At 40.2% G+C, this 18888-nt stretch overlaps 1 protein-coding gene across 5 annotated transcripts in view; it reads right to left on the reverse strand.

The window, feature by feature from the left end:
- The window catches only part of FRAS1 (Fraser extracellular matrix complex subunit 1), a 445842-nt gene that overhangs the window by 211667 nt on the left and 215287 nt on the right, over positions 1-18888 (reverse strand). For all 5 annotated transcript variants that reach the window (XM_073237418.1, XM_073237419.1, XM_073237416.1 and 2 more), the window contains 5 exons: positions 15361-15450; positions 13932-13967; positions 12391-12538; positions 10821-10964; positions 9364-9498 (listed from right to left, as the gene is read on the reverse strand). In XM_073237418.1, the coding sequence (XP_073093519.1) occupies positions 9364-9498; positions 10821-10964; positions 12391-12538; positions 13932-13967; positions 15361-15450 (553 nt within the window). The remainder of the gene's footprint in view (positions 1-9363; positions 9499-10820; positions 10965-12390; positions 12539-13931; positions 13968-15360; positions 15451-18888) is intronic.

The raw sequence follows: 18888 nt of genomic DNA on the forward strand, positions 1-18888 counted from the left end.
AAGGGTTCAGCCTTCAGCTCAAACTGCACCTCAAGGAGACAAGCCCTTGGTTCCTCACCTTCTCTATGGTCTGTTAGAATAAATTCTCCTGCCATTACCAGGGAATTAGCACACTTGATTAGCAGGCCCTCTTAGATTCACCAGTAAGGCTGCAGTCAGGTTTCCAAGAAGTTTTCACTCAGCTACACAGAGGCAGCCCAAATCTGGGCACAAGCAGGTATGTCATACAAAATTCAGGGTCCTTCATTTTGTTCCTTAACCATTTTATACCAACTGCTAACTCTCATTTTCATCATACAAATGAATGCAAAGTACTTGCCAGGTTTTAAAGTATTATCAGGAGACTGAGTAAATTTCCAGTAAGAAGCTCCTGTTGGATGAAAAATTTTTCTATCTTAAACTCAACTTCACCATTCCTTGCTTTCTTAATCTGTAAAGTGGGAATAATATTTGTTGTACCTTAATTCACAGGGATATGGCAAGATGACATATGAGAAAGCTGAGAATGTTATACATGCTCATATGAGTGGCATACCCTGGGAAATCTAACAAATCTTGTTTCAACTGGTGTCTAAAGCAAAGTAATTATAAAGGGAGCAAATGTAAACGCAACATGAGACAAAAGAGGAGAGGAGAGGAGAGAAAACGCTATGGGAAAGGTAGGGCCATTTAGAAAGGAAGTAAAGAGATACAACAGAGCCCTTAGGGACTGTTCCAGCAGTTACATAAAGGGGCTCCAGCCTTTCCCAGAGGCCTCAGCTGTAAAGCTCTTTCCTTGCAATCTCTACAGAACATCAACAAAAGGCTTTGGAAAGTGATTGAAAATAGCTTGGTGATGCTCATGGAAAAGCCCAGACACTGAGCAGACTATTCTCCTTTTCCTCCATCACAGACCCACAGGAGGCCAAAGCTACTTGTTTAAGAAGCACAAATGCCAGACAAATGTAAAAGGAAAGGAAATTCATCTGAGTAATCATCACTTTTTATTCTTTTATTCCAATTATCTTCTGTCTCCTACCAGGCTGGGACTTCACCCTCAACCTGCCTCTCTGTGCCAACAGAAGCCTTTTCACCCTGAAATAGGAATGTCTGGTCTCCACATATTCTGGAAACCCATATGTACTTCAGGGAGTTCATAAAAGAAAACAAAACAAAGCAAAACACATGAACAAACTTCAGCCTCCTGGATAGCCAGAGATCTGTAGATTCAACAGGAGCACAGCAACTAGATGTAATGGATTAGCAGTACACAGAACAACAGTCATGCATCTTAGAAACAGTGCTTAGTGAGAAAAAAAGAAAAGAAAGAGTGGTTCACCAATGTAACAAACGTGCCACTGTGATGGGGGCTTGACCATGGGGGACGTGGGGCATGTGAGGGCGCAGGGGCTAAAAGGACCAGCTCTGCAACTTCCTTTTTCATTTTGCTGTGAACCTAAAGCTGCTCTTAAAAAATCAAGTCCTTAAAATAAAAAAAGGAAAAGGATGAACTATCTACCTAGCAATATGTCTGAATATTTAAAATACATGTACACAAAACAATTAAGAGCACATGCATACAAAAAAAGGACATTAAGTTGCATTAGAATAGTTACTTAACTGGCAGACTGGGGAGAAGGGAAATGGGAATAGGTTATGGGAACAAAAGCATAGATAGACAGGCAGACAGACTGATAAGCAAGAGAATTAGCCTGGCCAAGGCCAGAGATGAAAACAGTCAGGTAAGTATGACTAATTTGACCCTGTTTATGTAAATTCCGAAAATAAATGAAAGAAAAAAATTAAGCGACATTGCATTTTACCTCATCAAAGTGACAAATTTAAGAAGAATCATTAATAGCTAGCGTGTCTGACAAGGGTAATGGGATGCAGACCCTCTCCTGGGTCTGCAGTAGGAGTGCAAGTAACAGCTTTCTACAAGGGAAGTAATATACGAGTGTGTCAAAAGCTTCAAAATATAACATACACTTGGACCCAGCCGCAACATGCCTAAGAATGTACCCAAATCAAATATATTTACCACAATTTCTATCTAAAATGTTTACATCATAGTTATTTATGATAATGTAAAGATGAGGCTCAAATGTCAAACAACAGAGGATTGGCTAAATGAATTCTTACATACCCACATATGGAAAGTTGCACAAAAGCTTTAAAAAGATGTTGTAGGAAGATAATAAATAACATGGGGAAAGCAGAAAACTATATATAGAGTGTGATTTTATTTCTGAAAAATAAATGTATATGTGTATGTCTGTATATACAACACACACACACTCATAAATTAGGAACACATTCACCAAAATACTGACAGTGTTTTGGGAGAGTATGCGTCAGAGATTTTTGCTGATTTATTCTTATTGTAACTTAAATTTTACTGACTTTATCAAATTATTTTTTGGAATTAACATGAATTCATTTGGCAGTTAGGGGAAGAAAAAAACTACTAAAGGGAAAAAAGGGCCTGTATTCCTTTCTCCTGAGGCATATGCTGGGTAAATAGCTAGTTAATCTATCAATCACATTTGTGATACAGCTGCACGATTCACTAGTCTTGGGTAACATGTATGAATTTTTAGCAGGTCTCCTGTAGGCACAGAGCTTGAACTGAAGGAACAGCTTCCCTCCCAGCTGACGGAGACTTTGGCCAGGTCCGCGTGGAGAGGATTTTACAAGCAGCCTAGCTTTTCGTTGGTACGTACGTCAAAGGACAAAGGCACATTCAGCTCACAGGAACATTTTTATAGCGATCCTTTCCGTCTGCTGCGCCTCTACCTGCACTCCCACATCTGCGGTGCTAGCGCCCCGCGGGGCTGTCCGATGCGCTGACCACCGGGCCGAGCTTGATGAGCCAAAGGGACACGCTCAGATCCCACTCGGCCCCTGTGCCCACTGGCGAGCCACAGTCCTAGGCCTCCCTGGGTTCTCCTGAGCCCCTGTTAATTAAATGCTCCAGTGATACCTTGAGTCTGTCTACAGAAACTGAAAAGCCAAAGGAGAGACCACGAAGCAAATGCAAGCTTCTGATGGGGAGAGTTCTCAGACTTCCTGGCCGCCCTCGCCTGGCCTGCTCCGACCTCAGCGGCGGTAAAACGGATGTGCTGCACTCACTGTGGACGGCATAAAAAGCGAGGGCAGCGTGGAACAGGGAGAGTGTTGGGTGGGGAATGGGGACGAGAGAGAAAGCACTATGCCATCCAGTTTAGCTAAAATAACCGAGAGCCCTAGGCAGTGGGCAGAAAGCCAGAAGCCTTGTCACTGGTTTGTAACCCACAGCTGAAATACGTGGGGGCTCCGCTTTGTCGGGGAGAATGGAATCTGCGTGGAAGCTAGGCTCCCGTGCATCTGTGGCAGGCGCGCTCTGCTGTTAGGCGGCCCTTCTGTCCTGTCACAGGTCTTCCGCCTTAACAGCAAGGCTCTATTATGCAGCACACATTGCCGGTCTCCTGCTACAGGAAGGCCCAGCTGCTTTCCTCTTCCCTCCATTTATCCCTTCCAGGAATGTCCAAGGAGGGAGGGGCCTTGGAATGCCACTGCTGACTGCAGGGTCTAGTTTGCTTAAGAAACGTGTATTCTGGAAGGGCAATCCTGCTGTCCTCCCTCTGAACGGCTTAAGACACTCCATGATACTATCCAAGTTCCAAACACAGTCTGGCTAAGAGTCAGCCTTACGGCACTGATAAGCACTTTCGTCATCTTAAAGAGGAGGGACATGAGGGGAAGAAGAAGAGGAGTGGGAAAACAGATACTCTGTAATTTTCCTGAGGCCACATCTAGCCAGGAATTGCTGGCAGAGTGTAAATAATTGAAGCTAAAAAAGTCAGGTCACCTATTAGCCAATTGGTCTAGGCATGCCCAAACGCTCCTGTCCTTTCTCCTCCAAGCAATGGTTTATCACACTTTCTTCAATATAATTATTATTCTAAAGGGTGTTCAATGTGCTTGGCATGGTGGGAATTCAGATGTATAAGGCCTGTCCCTACCTCAATTATCACTTCCTATAATATACCTTTTAAACTGTCTTTATAGCACTGATAGTAATGAATTCATATAGTGGTAACTAGCTAAAATCATGTTATTTGCTTACTCGTTGCTTTTTATTTACTGACACTCTTCTGCCATTGAGAAAGTAAATTCCTTACCCATGGGCAGTTTTCTGTTGGTCCAGCGCTGAATCCTAGTCTAGTACATGGGACAGACTCAATGAATACTCATTGCATGAACAGGATGGAAGAGATGGGAATATCACTTCAAGCAATTAAGTCCCATTTACAAGACATGTAGCAGTTAAATGAGAGACCTTAATTGCTGCACAATGACAGAAAGGTTTGAACACTGCATAGGATATAAAAAGCAGAACAAAGAGTGGTAGGACGTGCTCAGCCCTCACAGAATATGCAATCTGACAATAAAATTGAGACTGGCCCTTCAATCTGGGGGTATATTGGAGGGCTCATGGAGGTACCAGATTGCCAATGACCACCCCAACAGAACAAGGAGGGCTCCTGTCTTCTCAAGAATTTCAAAACAGCAGTTTCCTAAATGCCTTTGCCAGGAGGTCCACCCACATGTACCACAGGGCTGGGATAAGCCACATGCTGGGACATAATGCCAAGATCTATTAAGTCTTCACTGCTTTGACCTGACTCCAAGGGTCAGTGATTCATTTCCACAAATGGCCGGACTGCTCTAGTTGAACACAACTCCAACAAATAATTAACTTTAGAAGTTCCTCTGTTCAAACTACAGCTTTTAAATCTCAGCTAGGTCAGCATCCTATATGTAAATTATACAGGCTTTCTTACCTTAAGTTTTTCCTTTAAATATACCGTAATAGTGGATAAGAATGAAATAATTCCAGATTCTAATCAGTCTGAACATTAAAAGAAAACAAAAGGATTTTAAAATGTTGTGATGAATCCACTAAACTGTTCTTTACATTATATTTACTTTCTATAACATATAAAGTAGGTTTTGTTTTAAATAAGACATAAATGGCATACAACTCTTTTTTCTCAATGCAAGTTATTTGATTTTCATTCCCATGGATTGAAAAATAATGGAATGGATTTGACAGTGACAACAGCTGCCTTTTGTGGTCCATATACTCTGTGTCAGGCATAATATATTTACATTTTTTCAAATGTCTTTTCTAATCTTCATAATACTGGTTTAGAGTAGATAGTATTACCTCCAATAATATTGCAGTTGGGCAGTTAAATGACCTGCCTAAAGCCATTCAATAGTACATGGTGAGATTCAAAATGATCCCACCTCATACAAACCTGTAAAATGTTCAACTGCTTGATTCTTTCAGTTTCATAATCTCAGACCACACAGCAATCAGATATAGAATAAACTGCAAAGGTTTCTGCATTTGTAGTTCTACTTTTTTACATCTGTGTAAGCAGCAGCTAACCTGTCTTGATGGCAAGCTCACTATCTGTCTTCACATCCTCAGGGCCTGGAGCAGTGGTCAGAAGAAACTGAATGGAGGAGTGGGAAAAGGGGAGCAGGGAAGAAGGGCAAAGGGATCAGAAATCCAAGTCTAACACATACCAAGGGCTTCCTAGGCATCAGGCACCATCCTACATGCCATATGTGAATTCACTCATTTAATCCTCACAACAACACTATATAGCCGATATTATAGTCCCTGCGTCCACCACAGGCAATCATAGCATGGAGTTAAAGAATATGCTATTTGTAGTGACAGAGTGAAGACTAAAATCCAGGTGGTTTGGCTCCGGAGCCTACAGTCTCCCTTCCATCTCTGGGTCTGCAGAATGAAGGGAGCCTGTGCCATGGAGTACAGATGGCTCCATCCGCAGGACTCTGTGAATACTGTGTTTCAAGAAGACAAACCAAACATTGATACATATATAAAATGGGCTAAATTCTATTCTTTCTCTATTCAAAGTCTATATAGCCTTACAAACTACTTGTTTTCAAGTAATCTTTTATGGTGTGTGTTAGTTTGGTTGTTTTAATTTTTCTTCTAATGGGCTCCTATATCTAGGATTTGTGTTGCATAGTCCAAGGGTCCACAACAGAACAGAGGTTGTTTGAAAAAAGGGGCAAAACAGGCAAGGAAGAATGTTCTCAAGATATGGCAAGCTCTAGATTTAGTTTTAATACCAAGAAGAGGCAACAGAACCACGACTCTGCTAGAAAATATACAATAAACCCAAGACAAGTGGTATCCAAGATCCATGCAGGAAAGGTGCAAGGTCATGTGGTGAGTGGGGGCAGGGGGAGGGTCACTGACACATGGGTCAAGCCTGACCACCAGGCTGGGGGTGATTAAGAGATTGGCTATTAACTCCTGGAAATGGGTCACAACAGGACAAGATAGCAGGACCGAAGGAGAAGCCCAGTCCTAGGATCTGATGTCCATGGGGTCAAGAAGAGCGGGGCAGGGTGGACAACAGATCTAGCATAAGGCTAAGGCAGGAGACTGAGTGCCAGGCCCCAAGATGAGTGTTGGGCACTGTGACAGTGATTGCTCCTTGGGCTCACCTGCTGCAGGGAAGAGACCATGTGCATGTTGCCTGTGTATGATTCAGACTGGCATAAACCCTCGGTGGTGCTGCGCCTTATGGTGAAGTGATCAAAGCATCAAACTCTAAAGTTGAGGAAGGCAGAAGAAATGGAACAGTGACTTGTGTGGGGCACAGATGGAGTCTATATTCATAACACTATTCAGCTTCATCAAGAGCAAGAATATAACAATCATATTACTACATGCACACACATGTACGTATGTGTGTGTGTGTGTGTGTGTGTGTACTCAAGGGAAAAGAGAACATGATAAGGGCCCCTGAGGAGGCAAATCTCTGGCAGGACGTGGTGCCTTCTTCCACTTCTCACTGCTGGACCTGCTCTGTGCGTCTATGTGCCACTTGGCTTTGCCCATATTTTTCACTCTGCCCTATATTCAACATGGTGAGCATGAATATTAATCAGGTAATCTCTGGTAATTAGGTTCCTCAGCACAGTGTTCACTTTCTTTTGGTCTGACGGTCAATAAAATAACAAATTATGCCAGTTATAACATGTCCCTGCCAAGAGGAATCAATCCAGAAAAATCCATGCTACCATCAAATGGCAGGCTTCTTTTTGAGAAGTTTAGCATGTACTAGAAGATCACTGGTTAACTGACCAACTTCCAAGGCCAATGGTAAAAAAAAATCACCCAAATTGGTACAAGCATGAATATTGCAAAAAATTCCAATTACGAGAAAGCTTATTTGGAAAGATTGGGCAGTCTCAGCATCAAAACACTATATGGAAATTGATCACAAGTTGAGCTTTAATTTTTAAGATCACTCTCTCTCTCTTCTTGCTTTTTTCTTTCTTCTCATTTTATGCATAAAAATGCAACCAGGCTGAACTAAAGCAAATTGGTTTAGTTCCCTGGAGGGAGCATGAACAAAATTTCCCAACAACCTTCAACTAGAGGCATTTGTGTATGGCTATGTGGATGGAATGGGGAAGCAGTCAGCTACGTAAACCCATAATCAAATGAAACATCATTACCCATTTAAATGTGCCTCAAAAACACCATTAACATCAACAATAAAGCACTGGGCATGGGAAAAAGAAAAACGGTCCCCAAAAGAAAAAAAAGTAAATATATTTGTGGAATGTATGGAAAGAGGTGGAGGTGATATGAAGGAAGAATAAAATTCAGGGGGAATTAACTCCCTTTTAAAGGCAAACCTTAAAGAGGAGTACTAGCCAGGAGGTCTCTCTGATGGGATAGAAGAAAAGAGTAAAGAATCTATTGATAATTTCATTAAATTGTAATTTCAGCCATTTAGCTAAATCACCCAACCATTAGATACTTATAAAGGCGTTTGCATGTGCCCACTTTGAGCCTGCTCTGACATAACAGGTAAATAAACATGATAAGTAATGAGAATTAAAAGGTTCTTTAGTCTTTCATGGCCAGAATTCTATTGGAACCCTAGTCCTTCATCACCAAGGGGTAGTAGTTCCTCCATTCATCAAACATTTGTTAACAAATGTTGAACACTTTGCAGAGCCTTTGATGCTGGGGATGCAGAGATACAGAAGAAAGATAATCTTGCAGACCTCAAAGAGCCCCAAGCCAGACTCAGAAGCTAGAGTGGTTTCTACATTCTCTAATAGGACTGGCTGCAAGATCGGCCCTACCATCCTCGTATCTGCGTAACATGAACAGTACTCGTGCTTCCTTTCAAGATGGTTTCCATTGTCCCAGGGACTCCACTTCTGACCATGACCTGAAAGGGAGGCAGCCAGCAGGTCTTCCGCATAGGACCTTCACATGGCTCAGGAGCAAAGCCTACACACCCGATGAACACCATGAACTTACTTTCTTACTATTTTCCCTCCAAAAGATTTTCCTGAAAATCAGACCAAGGGCATGAAAGAGAGGAGTGGACCAGCTGACCCCGAGAGTGGCCCACCTTCCTATTCTCCATCGCATCTCTGCCCTTCCGCTCAGCCACAGAATACAGCTGCCACAGTTTCCTGGTATGACATCCAAGACCCTCCCTCCGGCCCATCTGCCTTTTCACATTTACCTGCTCCTACACATCCTGCTTTGAGTCCTGGGCACATCTGACCCTCTGTTTTCTCCTAAAGACAAACTTAGGACTCTGTTCATGTCTTTGTTTTCACCATTACTCCGTTCTGCCATTTCTGCATTTTAAAAATTCTTTATACATTTACTTTTACTTATATCCATGATTATAATCCCTATTTAAAAAAGATCAAGTATAAACCACAAATTAAATTATATTAAGACCACTCCCACCTTCAGAGACAATGATAGTAAGAATTTCAACTAGATCATAATTAAAAATAAAAGTAGGCATATAAAGCTAGTAAAGTATATAAATACAAAAATGAGAATAAATTTAAATACCAACTTTTGCTTTATTTGTCCAAGTTCATTACTATGATATCACTTTCTTGTTTCTGTTCTCCCTCGCTCTTTAGGTAGAAATAAAGTTTAGAAATATATCAGTGTATTTTCCCCTTCATTGTCATTTAAGCACTGTCCACTTACACTATGAGGGAATCTAACTATGGTATAATGACAATTCTGAAGCAAAGGTATGGTGTTAACTAAATACTGTTCTGGGGCCCTCAGGTATGTACAGAAGGACTTAGAGAAATCATGTCACTCATGCACATCACTAAAGCACTAGTAAGGTTATAAAAATGTGTGTCATCTCACTCATCCACTGTTCTCATCCCATCAGAGTTTCTTCTCTTGCTTAAAAAACTGCTCATAGCTCCTGGTGGCCCAACTCGTTTGGAGGTGGGGGGTGGCTTTCTCGGTGGCTCACCCAGCCGTGGCCCGGTGATTACCTGTACAGGAGTGGCGATCTTGGTAGAAGCCATCCCCGCAGGTGGACACACACTGGCCATGCTGCATCAGCAGGGGGCGCTGGCAGGAAGAGCACCCCAGCCCACTGGTACATGTAGAGCACTGAGGCTGGCAGGCTGGTCCCGGACAAGATTAGAGGAAGAGAAAGGGAAGCTCTGATTAGCTCAGAGACACCACCACAGTGTAGATTCCTACACAGCCCAGGTCTGAGGCTCTGGGGACAGACAGGCCAAGAACGGCAAGGAAATAACTTTACCAGACTTCACTTATATAGCACGTATCATGCCAGGGGCTGTATGAAGTACTTTACACATATGAATGCGTTTAATCTTCACAATAACCCTATGAGGTAGATATTGTTAATCCCAACATTTTGCAGGAGGAATAAGCTCACAGAAGGTCCATGTCAAACTTGCCCAGGGTGACATGGAGCTGGCATTTGAACCCAGGCAGTTTGGGTTCTGAATCTGTGCTCTTCTTTTCTTATTCAATAGTCCCCAGTATCTTTCTCACTCAACCATTTAATGAGAATATCCTTTATCCCTTTTCTTCTACAACGTGTAGCAGAGATATAAATAACTTTAAAAAAGGTTGAAGATTAGGAATCAGGAAAGTAGGGAGAAGTAAATAATTATAAAAATAATAAAAGCAGTGAACTATGAAGGCCTGACAATACCCTAGACACTATTCTAGGCACTTGGCATGTATTTACACATTTAGTCCTCACAGTACCCTCTGAGGAAAATAGTATTACCCCACTTCATAGGCATTGAGAGGTTAACTACAGCCAGGGTACAACCTACACACTCCTAAATGGATAATTAACTCCATGAGGTGGAGATAGGAGAAAAAGTAACTATGATTTGACCTCAACTAAGCCAAATTCTCCGGTGTAAGATTTCCTTCTCAGATGCATAAGAATTCTGAAATGCACATGAACACACTCTGGATCCCATGGTAACCCACATGGGATAGATAAGTAGAGATAAGCTCTACTACTAATTATCCGTGTGATGTTAAGCAATCCAGTTAATTTCTCTGGCCCACAGGTTCCCTGTTTGAACAATGAGAAAATTCTAGTAAGTGATCTCAAAGGTCCATGTCAATTCTGAATTTCTATCTTGGATTAACTGAGTGTTTTAATAAATGACACCAAGCATCCTGATGATATTATAATCCTTCAAGGTCTTCAAAAATGAAAACTCTAGCCATTATCTAGCAATATCTGGCCTCCCCATTATCTGTCTCCCAGTAAGCACTGAAATACCTGTAAACATGTTAGAAGAAAGGGACCTGCAGATAAAGAGGCCAAGTAACCTCTGGATAATAATACGGCCTTCTAATGGTTTTTGGAAGTTGTGATTTCCTGCATTCATGCCCCCCTCCCTGACAACACTGAGCCTCAGTCCAGTTCTGGGCTGTATGCCTGGAGCCATACCTAGACAGAGAGCACCAGCCTGGTAAAATCCCAGAGGACAGCTGTGCACACACTGTCCGTTCTGCAGCAGCTTTGTGGGGTCCCGGCAGAGGTCACAGTGGTCCCGAGACTGAGAGCAGGTCAAGCAGTCTGGGTGGCAATGAGCTACAGTCAAGGACAAAGGAGAGGGGAATTCAATAAAGATCATATGATTTCTCTTGTATCCTTCTGAAAAAAGAATCTACAGGGTATATGGAGCTGTACAGAATATGAAGAGCAGAAATTTGGAACTTATCTATGAAAAAGGCACCCAAATAGTAGAAATTATTTCAATGTAAGATCTCAAAGGACCTTTCCTTGTCTGAAATACTATCACTGTCTCTGTAGCCCCAAACTGAAGATGCTAAAAACATTAATGAATAGCCCTATTAATGCTTCTACCTGCTGGGATGCCTCTGGAAACAGGAATGATTAGCTCCATAAATGTGTGATTTAAACAGATTAAATAATTCATGATTTCTTAGATGCTCTTCTTAAGCTTTGATGTGTATAAAAAGTTAAGACATAGAGTGTGTAGTTTTTTAAAGTTATTTCCTTAAAAAATAAAGCCAGTTTTCTTCTCTTTCTGCAAAATTTCAGAACTCATTCTCAGTAATTGGGATTATAATTGAACTCAGTGGCCATTGTAAGCAAAGCACTTCTTTCAGGTCTTGAAGCTGTCAAGGACCTGATTTTCAAAGTATAGTACATTATAATATGCTAAATATTTGTTTTGGAAAGTCCAGGGAGCCATTTTGGTGAAGGAAACATAAGTCATAAAGTTGCTTTGCTTTCCCATGATAAACTTCACAGAAACTCTGTGACTAGCTAAAATAAGTTGAGAACAACTGCCAATATGGAAAATTGCAACCCATGGATGAAAATAATTAATTATGAAATGTGAATGGAAGAAAATGCCACTTGTCTAAGAGACACTAAGCTTATGGGCAAATTATTGTACAGCCAGAGCAACTCCAGGGCTTGCCAACAATTATTAACTGGAACTAATTCAACTCCAGGTGATTTGAAAGCAGAGTTTGCAGAACGAGTAGATAAAATTTTCTTTCGGCAGAAAATAATGAATCTTCAAACTTCAAAAACTCATTTGAGAACTCCAAAGGGAACATCTGTTTAACCGCTCCCCTTTAAAACAATGGACATCTATAACAAACTCTCAGCAATTGTCCTATATCCTCAACAATGGAGAAGTCCTAACACGTATTTGCCTTTACATGTTTATGAACGTTATTTGATTTTATTTTCGCAATAATTTTGCAAGGTAAATAAGGTGCATTTTATCAACAAGAAAATTAAGATTTAGAGAGGTTCAATGACTTACCCAAGGTCACATACTCAATAAATAGAGATTGGCAAACAATGGACAAAGATTGATTAACATCACTTATTAGAAAAATTAGGAAGAATCAAACAGACAACTAAACCCACTGGGTGACTAAAAAAATGTTAGCAAGGAGGAGGAAAGGAGAAGATCTCTCTGAATTTTAGGCAGTAAAAAAATATCTTAGTAGAAATACATCAGACATGGACTCACCTGATGTGCAATGTGGACAGCACCGTCCCTCCGCCACCTGGGCAAGGGTGGCCACTGGACATGGTGGACAAGAGGGCTCAAAGCAAGTTACCTGAGCCCCCTGGCACTCACACACCTTGCAAGGGCCGTCCTCCCACTTCTCCCCCTCCTACATGGAACAGGAAAGAATGATGTGGCCATCAGAATGCAGAGCTTTGGAAGACAGTTTGCCAGGGGAGAGCTTAGGACTTCCACAAGGGACAAAGTGAAGGCCCCTGATCAGTACCATGTCAGACCTAACTCTAAAATGGGGCAGTAGTAGAAGAGTTCTAAATTTAAAAGGGTAGTATTTCTCTTTCTTTCTTTATAGTTGCTTTATTTTAATGTAGAAGCCAGGCAGAAAGTAAACAATGAAGCATTCTGCAGCCTCCAGAATGAGCAAGAAGCACATTCCACTTTTCTCTCAACCTATCTCACCAAAAGAGCACCAGAGGGGATTAGTATGTACCTAGTGATCAACAGGTACATTACGTACAATCTTCATTCTAACAATGGGAAGCTGGTTAAAGCCCTGAATTCCCTTATGGTCACTACAGTAAGAGTGACAGGAGAGTCGCTGTATTCTTAAAATGATGGTTCTTGCATGTCCATTTTTAGTGGGCTGGAGATGTGCCAGGGGCTTCTCACCCTAAAATATTCTTTGCAGCCAAGTAAATTATGGAAATAAACATTAGTCCTCTGACAGTCATCCCAAAGTGAATCATGAAGAGCAATTCCTTTTTTGCTCTATCCCACTTGCCCTAGAGTTAAGAGACAAAGGTTCCTACCAGAATGTTTTGAAGTGAAGAAGGTGAAAAAGGAGAGAACAGAAGATTTTTAAATAAATATTTGATAAAATGTTTATTAAGCCAACTAATGTTGAACATTCCAAACAAGTCATGTGACAGTAGTTAGCAACAATGAATGGCAATGTTAGAAAAATGAAGACTAGTATCTTGAGAAGGCAAAAGTGTTTTTCTTCCCTTTCAAAGGAGACTGATTCCTGGTCCCCTTATTCTATAATCTCCAAAATTTTGAGTTCCCCTGTGTGAACAAACACACTTGTGCTTTCCCTTAAAAGGAAACCATATGTTGCCCTGCAAACAACCTAGAGAGAATGAACACTTAGTTTTGCTTTACAGAACTAATTCTCCCCAAACCCAAAAGCTCTTTCTTCAATTCATTGCAGGACATGAAATTGCATGGATGGTTAAATTGAGTTTTCTAGGCCAGAAAGATCAGGAGGAGAAAATTATCAAAGGAAAAGGAAAGGATTTATTAAGGAGCTCTTAGTTAGAGAAACATTAATTATCAATTGTGGAAAAACACAACATAAAGTCAAGAGCAAAAGTTTAATGGGTCAAAGCCATAGTTATCACTAAGGTTCAAACCTGGGGCACGGTGCCAGCAAACATGACTGTTACAAACACTAAGGCATTAAGATTCCCTGAGGCAGTTTACCTAGATCATTGCTTAAAACTATTTTATAAATATGAATGTACAAGTTAAAAATCTATACTTACTGGAATACGTTTAACTTCACTCACATTTGAGGACATCTAGAAAAAAGATAAATGCATTTATTATACTACTAAAGACACCATTAGGCTGATCTATTTATTTTTTCATTAAGAGTTATCCATTTTGTCCAAGTAACACCCAACTTCATTCATTTGTTATGAATAGAAAAAAAGAAATGCCAATATGAGGTGAAGGCATCATGCCTAGGAAATACCTTTAATTCTTATTCTCACTTCATGCTTAAGCTCTTGGCTTCAACTCCCATCAGTGTGAAGGATTGCACAGTCAAAAGATCTAGGCACACAGGGGCAACTTCTTGAACCTTGTATGGTACAAGAGCATTATGGGGATTTGTACTTATTTAAAACAACTTTCTTTTCTCTAATTGCACGGGGCTTAATTTACTTTCAAAACTGAGTAGGAAAATTGATACTATGATTGAGAAAATAAAAATTTAACACTTATAGGGAGCCTTTAATCTCTTAAATTCTTAAGAAACAAGGATGAATAAAACTATGAGATACCACTATGAAACAAACAATACGAACAGCATAATACTGATGCCATTTTTTTACCTTTTTTCTTTTGTAATGTGCCAGGCACAGTTCTAGGTGCTTCACAGGTATCATCTCCACATCCAGCCCATCAAAAATTCTATTTCTGCCTGCAAAGTAAATCTAGAGCCTGACCGCTTTAATTACTTTCTCTCTAGACCAAGCCACCTTCATCCTCCTCTGGACTACTGCAGAAACCTGCTAACTGGACCACCTACTGCCAGCCTTGCCCCTTCCATCACTTGTCCAAGGAGCAGCCAAAGTGGCGCTTTCACAAGGAAGCCAGATCACAGCACTGCTCTACTCAAAACTCCCCAGCAGCTCCCATGTGTGGAACCTTAAAGAACAACAGCTTTACATGGTGCCCAGGCTACCTGTGGATGCCATCTCCAAATCCTCTGCCCCTCATTCACTTGGCTCCAGCCATACTCACTTTCTTGCTGCTTCCTGAACATGCCAAGCACACTTCTGCTCCCATACGGTTCTCATTTGTTGATCCCTCTTCCTGTAAGTGTTCCTCCCAGGTATGCATCTGGTCTGCTCCCTCACTTCCTTCAGATTTTACCCAAATTTCTCTGCATGAGAGGACTTCCCTGATCATCTTATGTAAAAGAGCACCTCCTCTTCTCAGTTATTCTCTAGCTGCTTTATTCTTCAGGCGGTATTTGTTGCCATCTGACACATGTGTTTATTTGTCCTGTGTCCCCACAGAGCATGAATTTTGCCTGTATCCCCAGTACCTGGCACACAGTAGGTGTGCAATTACATCTGAAGAACAAATGAATGGGTAAAAGAAATGACAATGTAATACCCCCTCATTAAATTAATTTTGATTTATTCATTATTAATGGTCTTCAGTTATTAGCCCAATACTCACAAATTCTGCATTTTCTTCATAAACACAATAGCTATTCCTTGAAATGCATTCAGGACAGCATTTTCCATCTAAGTGAATTAATTCTTCATCCTGCAGAGGGAAGGGTTGCAGAGGCACATATCAAATTAACATCTCCAGATAGTGGTGCTAAATTGAGAAGCAGCTGGATTCCTGACTGAAATGAAAAACCTCAGCACACCCCTTTGCTTTGGCCCGCTACTTATTTCATCTCCTCTGGGCTGCCTCCCTATGGAGAGTCTAGCCAATACAGCTCACCCCTCCAAGTGCGTCTTCTTGCCAGGTCTGTGCAGATTCCTTCATAATTTCCTACCCATAACCAGGAGCACTCATGAATGAGGACGATGGCCAAGATTAATGTAATAGTCTTGGAAAGTTATGAATTTCTGAAAGGGATCAGGCTATCTTAAATATACAAGGTTTAAACTTGTGACTTGGTTTCAGTAAGAGTGCTCAAATCAAACAAAATTTTTTCTTAAATACAGAATCAAACACATTCCTTTATGCACAGATGTAGTCTCAGGCATAAATTAAACAGTAGTATTGCATTTATTCAATATTCTGAAGCTGTTATCCAAACTCACATAATCACTACTTTAAAAATTATAAGAAGGAAAGAAATGGCACACTGGGAAGACAGATGCTTAACTTTCAAAGTCTTATTTTAATTTCCCAGTATCAGTAATTTCAAAATTTTTATTTTTTACTACAAAATAATAAATGCTGTCAAAAATCAAATAATTCTAATTCTATGACTTAGAAAGTATAATTTCACTGAAGTCCTATCTCCCATTAAAAATGCAATCTCTGTTTATAATCTTTATGTGCATATACCAACATTTAATATGTATAGGCTAAAGGGTATTCTTCAAAGCACTTTCCATTTTCTAATATGTCTGCTTTCTGAAGAATGGTGATTCTTCCTTAAAGACATTTTTTAATTTGGGATGTGTTTTACATTTTAAAGTGCAGAAACCATGCTCAGGACAAAATGAATAAGGTACAATTGTACAAACAGAATAATCACAATGATAATTTATATATAAAAACATTGTGCACTAAAGAAACTATAAAATAAAAGCATCGGTTGTATTCAAACTGCAGCATTATGAATGGATTTTAAGGTCTCTTTTCCACTTTTCTTCAGCCATCATTTTTCTAAAATGAATATGTATTATTTTAATGAAGGAGAATATTATTTACTTGTGAAAGAATCACAAAAACACAAGAATTAGTATAATATTTTATCATGTCTAAAAAGTTATTTCAAAGAGAAGGGAGTTGTATAGATCACTGTCCATCAAAATTTAATGCTAATCAGAGGCCAATAGAGAGCAGTGGGTACTATAAGGAGCAGACATATTTACATATAAATTGTTTTGCAGAACGTGACAAATCAGCTAGTAGGGAACGCATAACCCAGAAACAGTGAAATTTGCTTTCAAAGCATATAAAAGGGTTGATATGCATGTAATTTAAGTTGCTCAAAACAATGTGTACTTCTATTAAAGACAACGTGCATGAGAGATTCTTGAGTACCCACTACAACCTACACAGACAAAACAAGCAGAATGGAGCATGCATCACCCCAGGAAGGCAAAGCAGGTAGCAGTTCTGAGTCTTCCAATGCTACTGTAAATAACAGCAAGCCCTGCTTCTGGGGAATAAGGATTCAGTTTTGGTGCGGTAGGAGGTTCTAAATAGATCTGCTATTTATAGATGAGGCCTGGATGCCCCAAACTGCGTCAGTTCACTGCAGTGGGGAGCTTGCTCCAATTAGCATTTGACTTTTGCTTTGGAAAAAATTGCTTGTGAAACAAAACTAATTCTTTTCGTTTAAAAAGGATTCTGCTACATAGGCCAGATGGAATCTGCTAACTCCTCCCCACTGAATCAAATTACCTTCATCCTCCAGAGGAAAGACTGATTCTACTAACCTGCTTACCGGAATAAGAAATACTCTTTTGAGATAATTTTCCTCCACTGGAGAAGGGAAAGGTACTACAGATTTATGGTGTGCCTACCTACTTCCAGGCATTTTGCTGCAAGCCTCAAACCCCCCACCATTACAAAAGGTAATTTGACTTTTTCATCTGAATTCATGTTCAAAGATAACACAAAATATTGAAAAATGAAAGGTATCCCATTGTGCTAGTCTACTGTTGATTTATTTGTGTTTCACTATCTAGGGGTTTGGTTTGATATATCAAAGACAAGTGTTATGTCATTTTCTCCTTTTTTGACAAAGAAAAATTGTGTGTTGATTTCAATGTCATTCAGAACATTGCTGCTGATAACTGACGTGATAATTATTACAATGGTGAAGCTGCACAATTTTGCCTCTTCTAGAAGTTTACTTTTCTTCATCTTTGAGGACATATAGACTTAGACTTCATCGACCCTTGGCCTCTAAGATTGGATATTAAATGACCTTGATATTTTAGAAAACTCAGAAGTGGGGTAGAACTGAATGAACCACCAGCAGTACTGTCATTGCTCCTTTAGGCAACGCAGTTTCTCACATGCTTGTAATGTATTAATTTGTATTTCCATAATCGTTGATGACCCTGTGTATTATAATTTCTGTTTATGTATCTGACTTCCCCAAAAGCCTGGTAACTCTTGTGACTAGAAAGTCCCTTATTATTTTTTTTATGTTTTTTTAAAATTTTGTTATCATTAATCTACAATTAAATAAAGAACATTATGTTTACTAGGCTATCCCCTACCCTAAGTCCCCCTGACAAACCCCATTACAGTCACTGTCCATCAGCATAGTAAGATATTGTAGACTCACTACTTGTCTTCTCTGTGTTCCAAAGCCCTCCCCTTTCCCCCACCCCCCACATAATACATGCTAATCATAATACCCCCTTACTTCTTCCCCGCCCTTATCCCTCCCTACCCTCCCATACTCCCCAGTCCCTTTCCCTTTGGTAACTATTAGTCCATTCTTGCATTCTGTGATTCTGCTGCTGTTTTGTTCCTTTAGTTTTTCTTTTGTTCTTATACTCCACAGATGAGTGAAATCATCTGGTATTTGTCTTTCTCCACTTTGCTTATTTCACTAAGCATAATACCCTCTAGCTCCATCCATGTTGTTGCAAATGGTAGGATTTGTTTTCTTCTTATGGCTGAATAATATTCCATTGTGTATATGTACCACATCTTCTTCTCCATTCATCTACTGATGGACACTTAGGTTGCTTCCATTTCTTGGCTATTGTAAATAGTGCAGTGATAAACATAGGGGTGCATCTGTCTTTTTCAAACTGGACTGCTGCATCCTTAGGGTAAATTCCTAGGAGTGGAATTCCTGGGTCAAATGGTATATCTATTTTTAGCTTTCTGAGGAACCTCCATACTGTTTTCCACAATGGTAGAACTAATTTACATTCCCACCAGCAGTGTAGAAGGGTTCCCCTTTCTCCACAACCTCACCAACATTTGTTGTTGTTTGTCTTTTCAATGATGGCGATCCTTACTGGTGTGAGGTGATATCTCATTGTG

Source organism: Manis javanica, chromosome 5 (assembly GCF_040802235.1).
Source record: "Manis javanica isolate MJ-LG chromosome 5, MJ_LKY, whole genome shotgun sequence".
Lineage (NCBI taxonomy): Eukaryota > Metazoa > Chordata > Mammalia > Pholidota > Manidae > Manis > Manis javanica.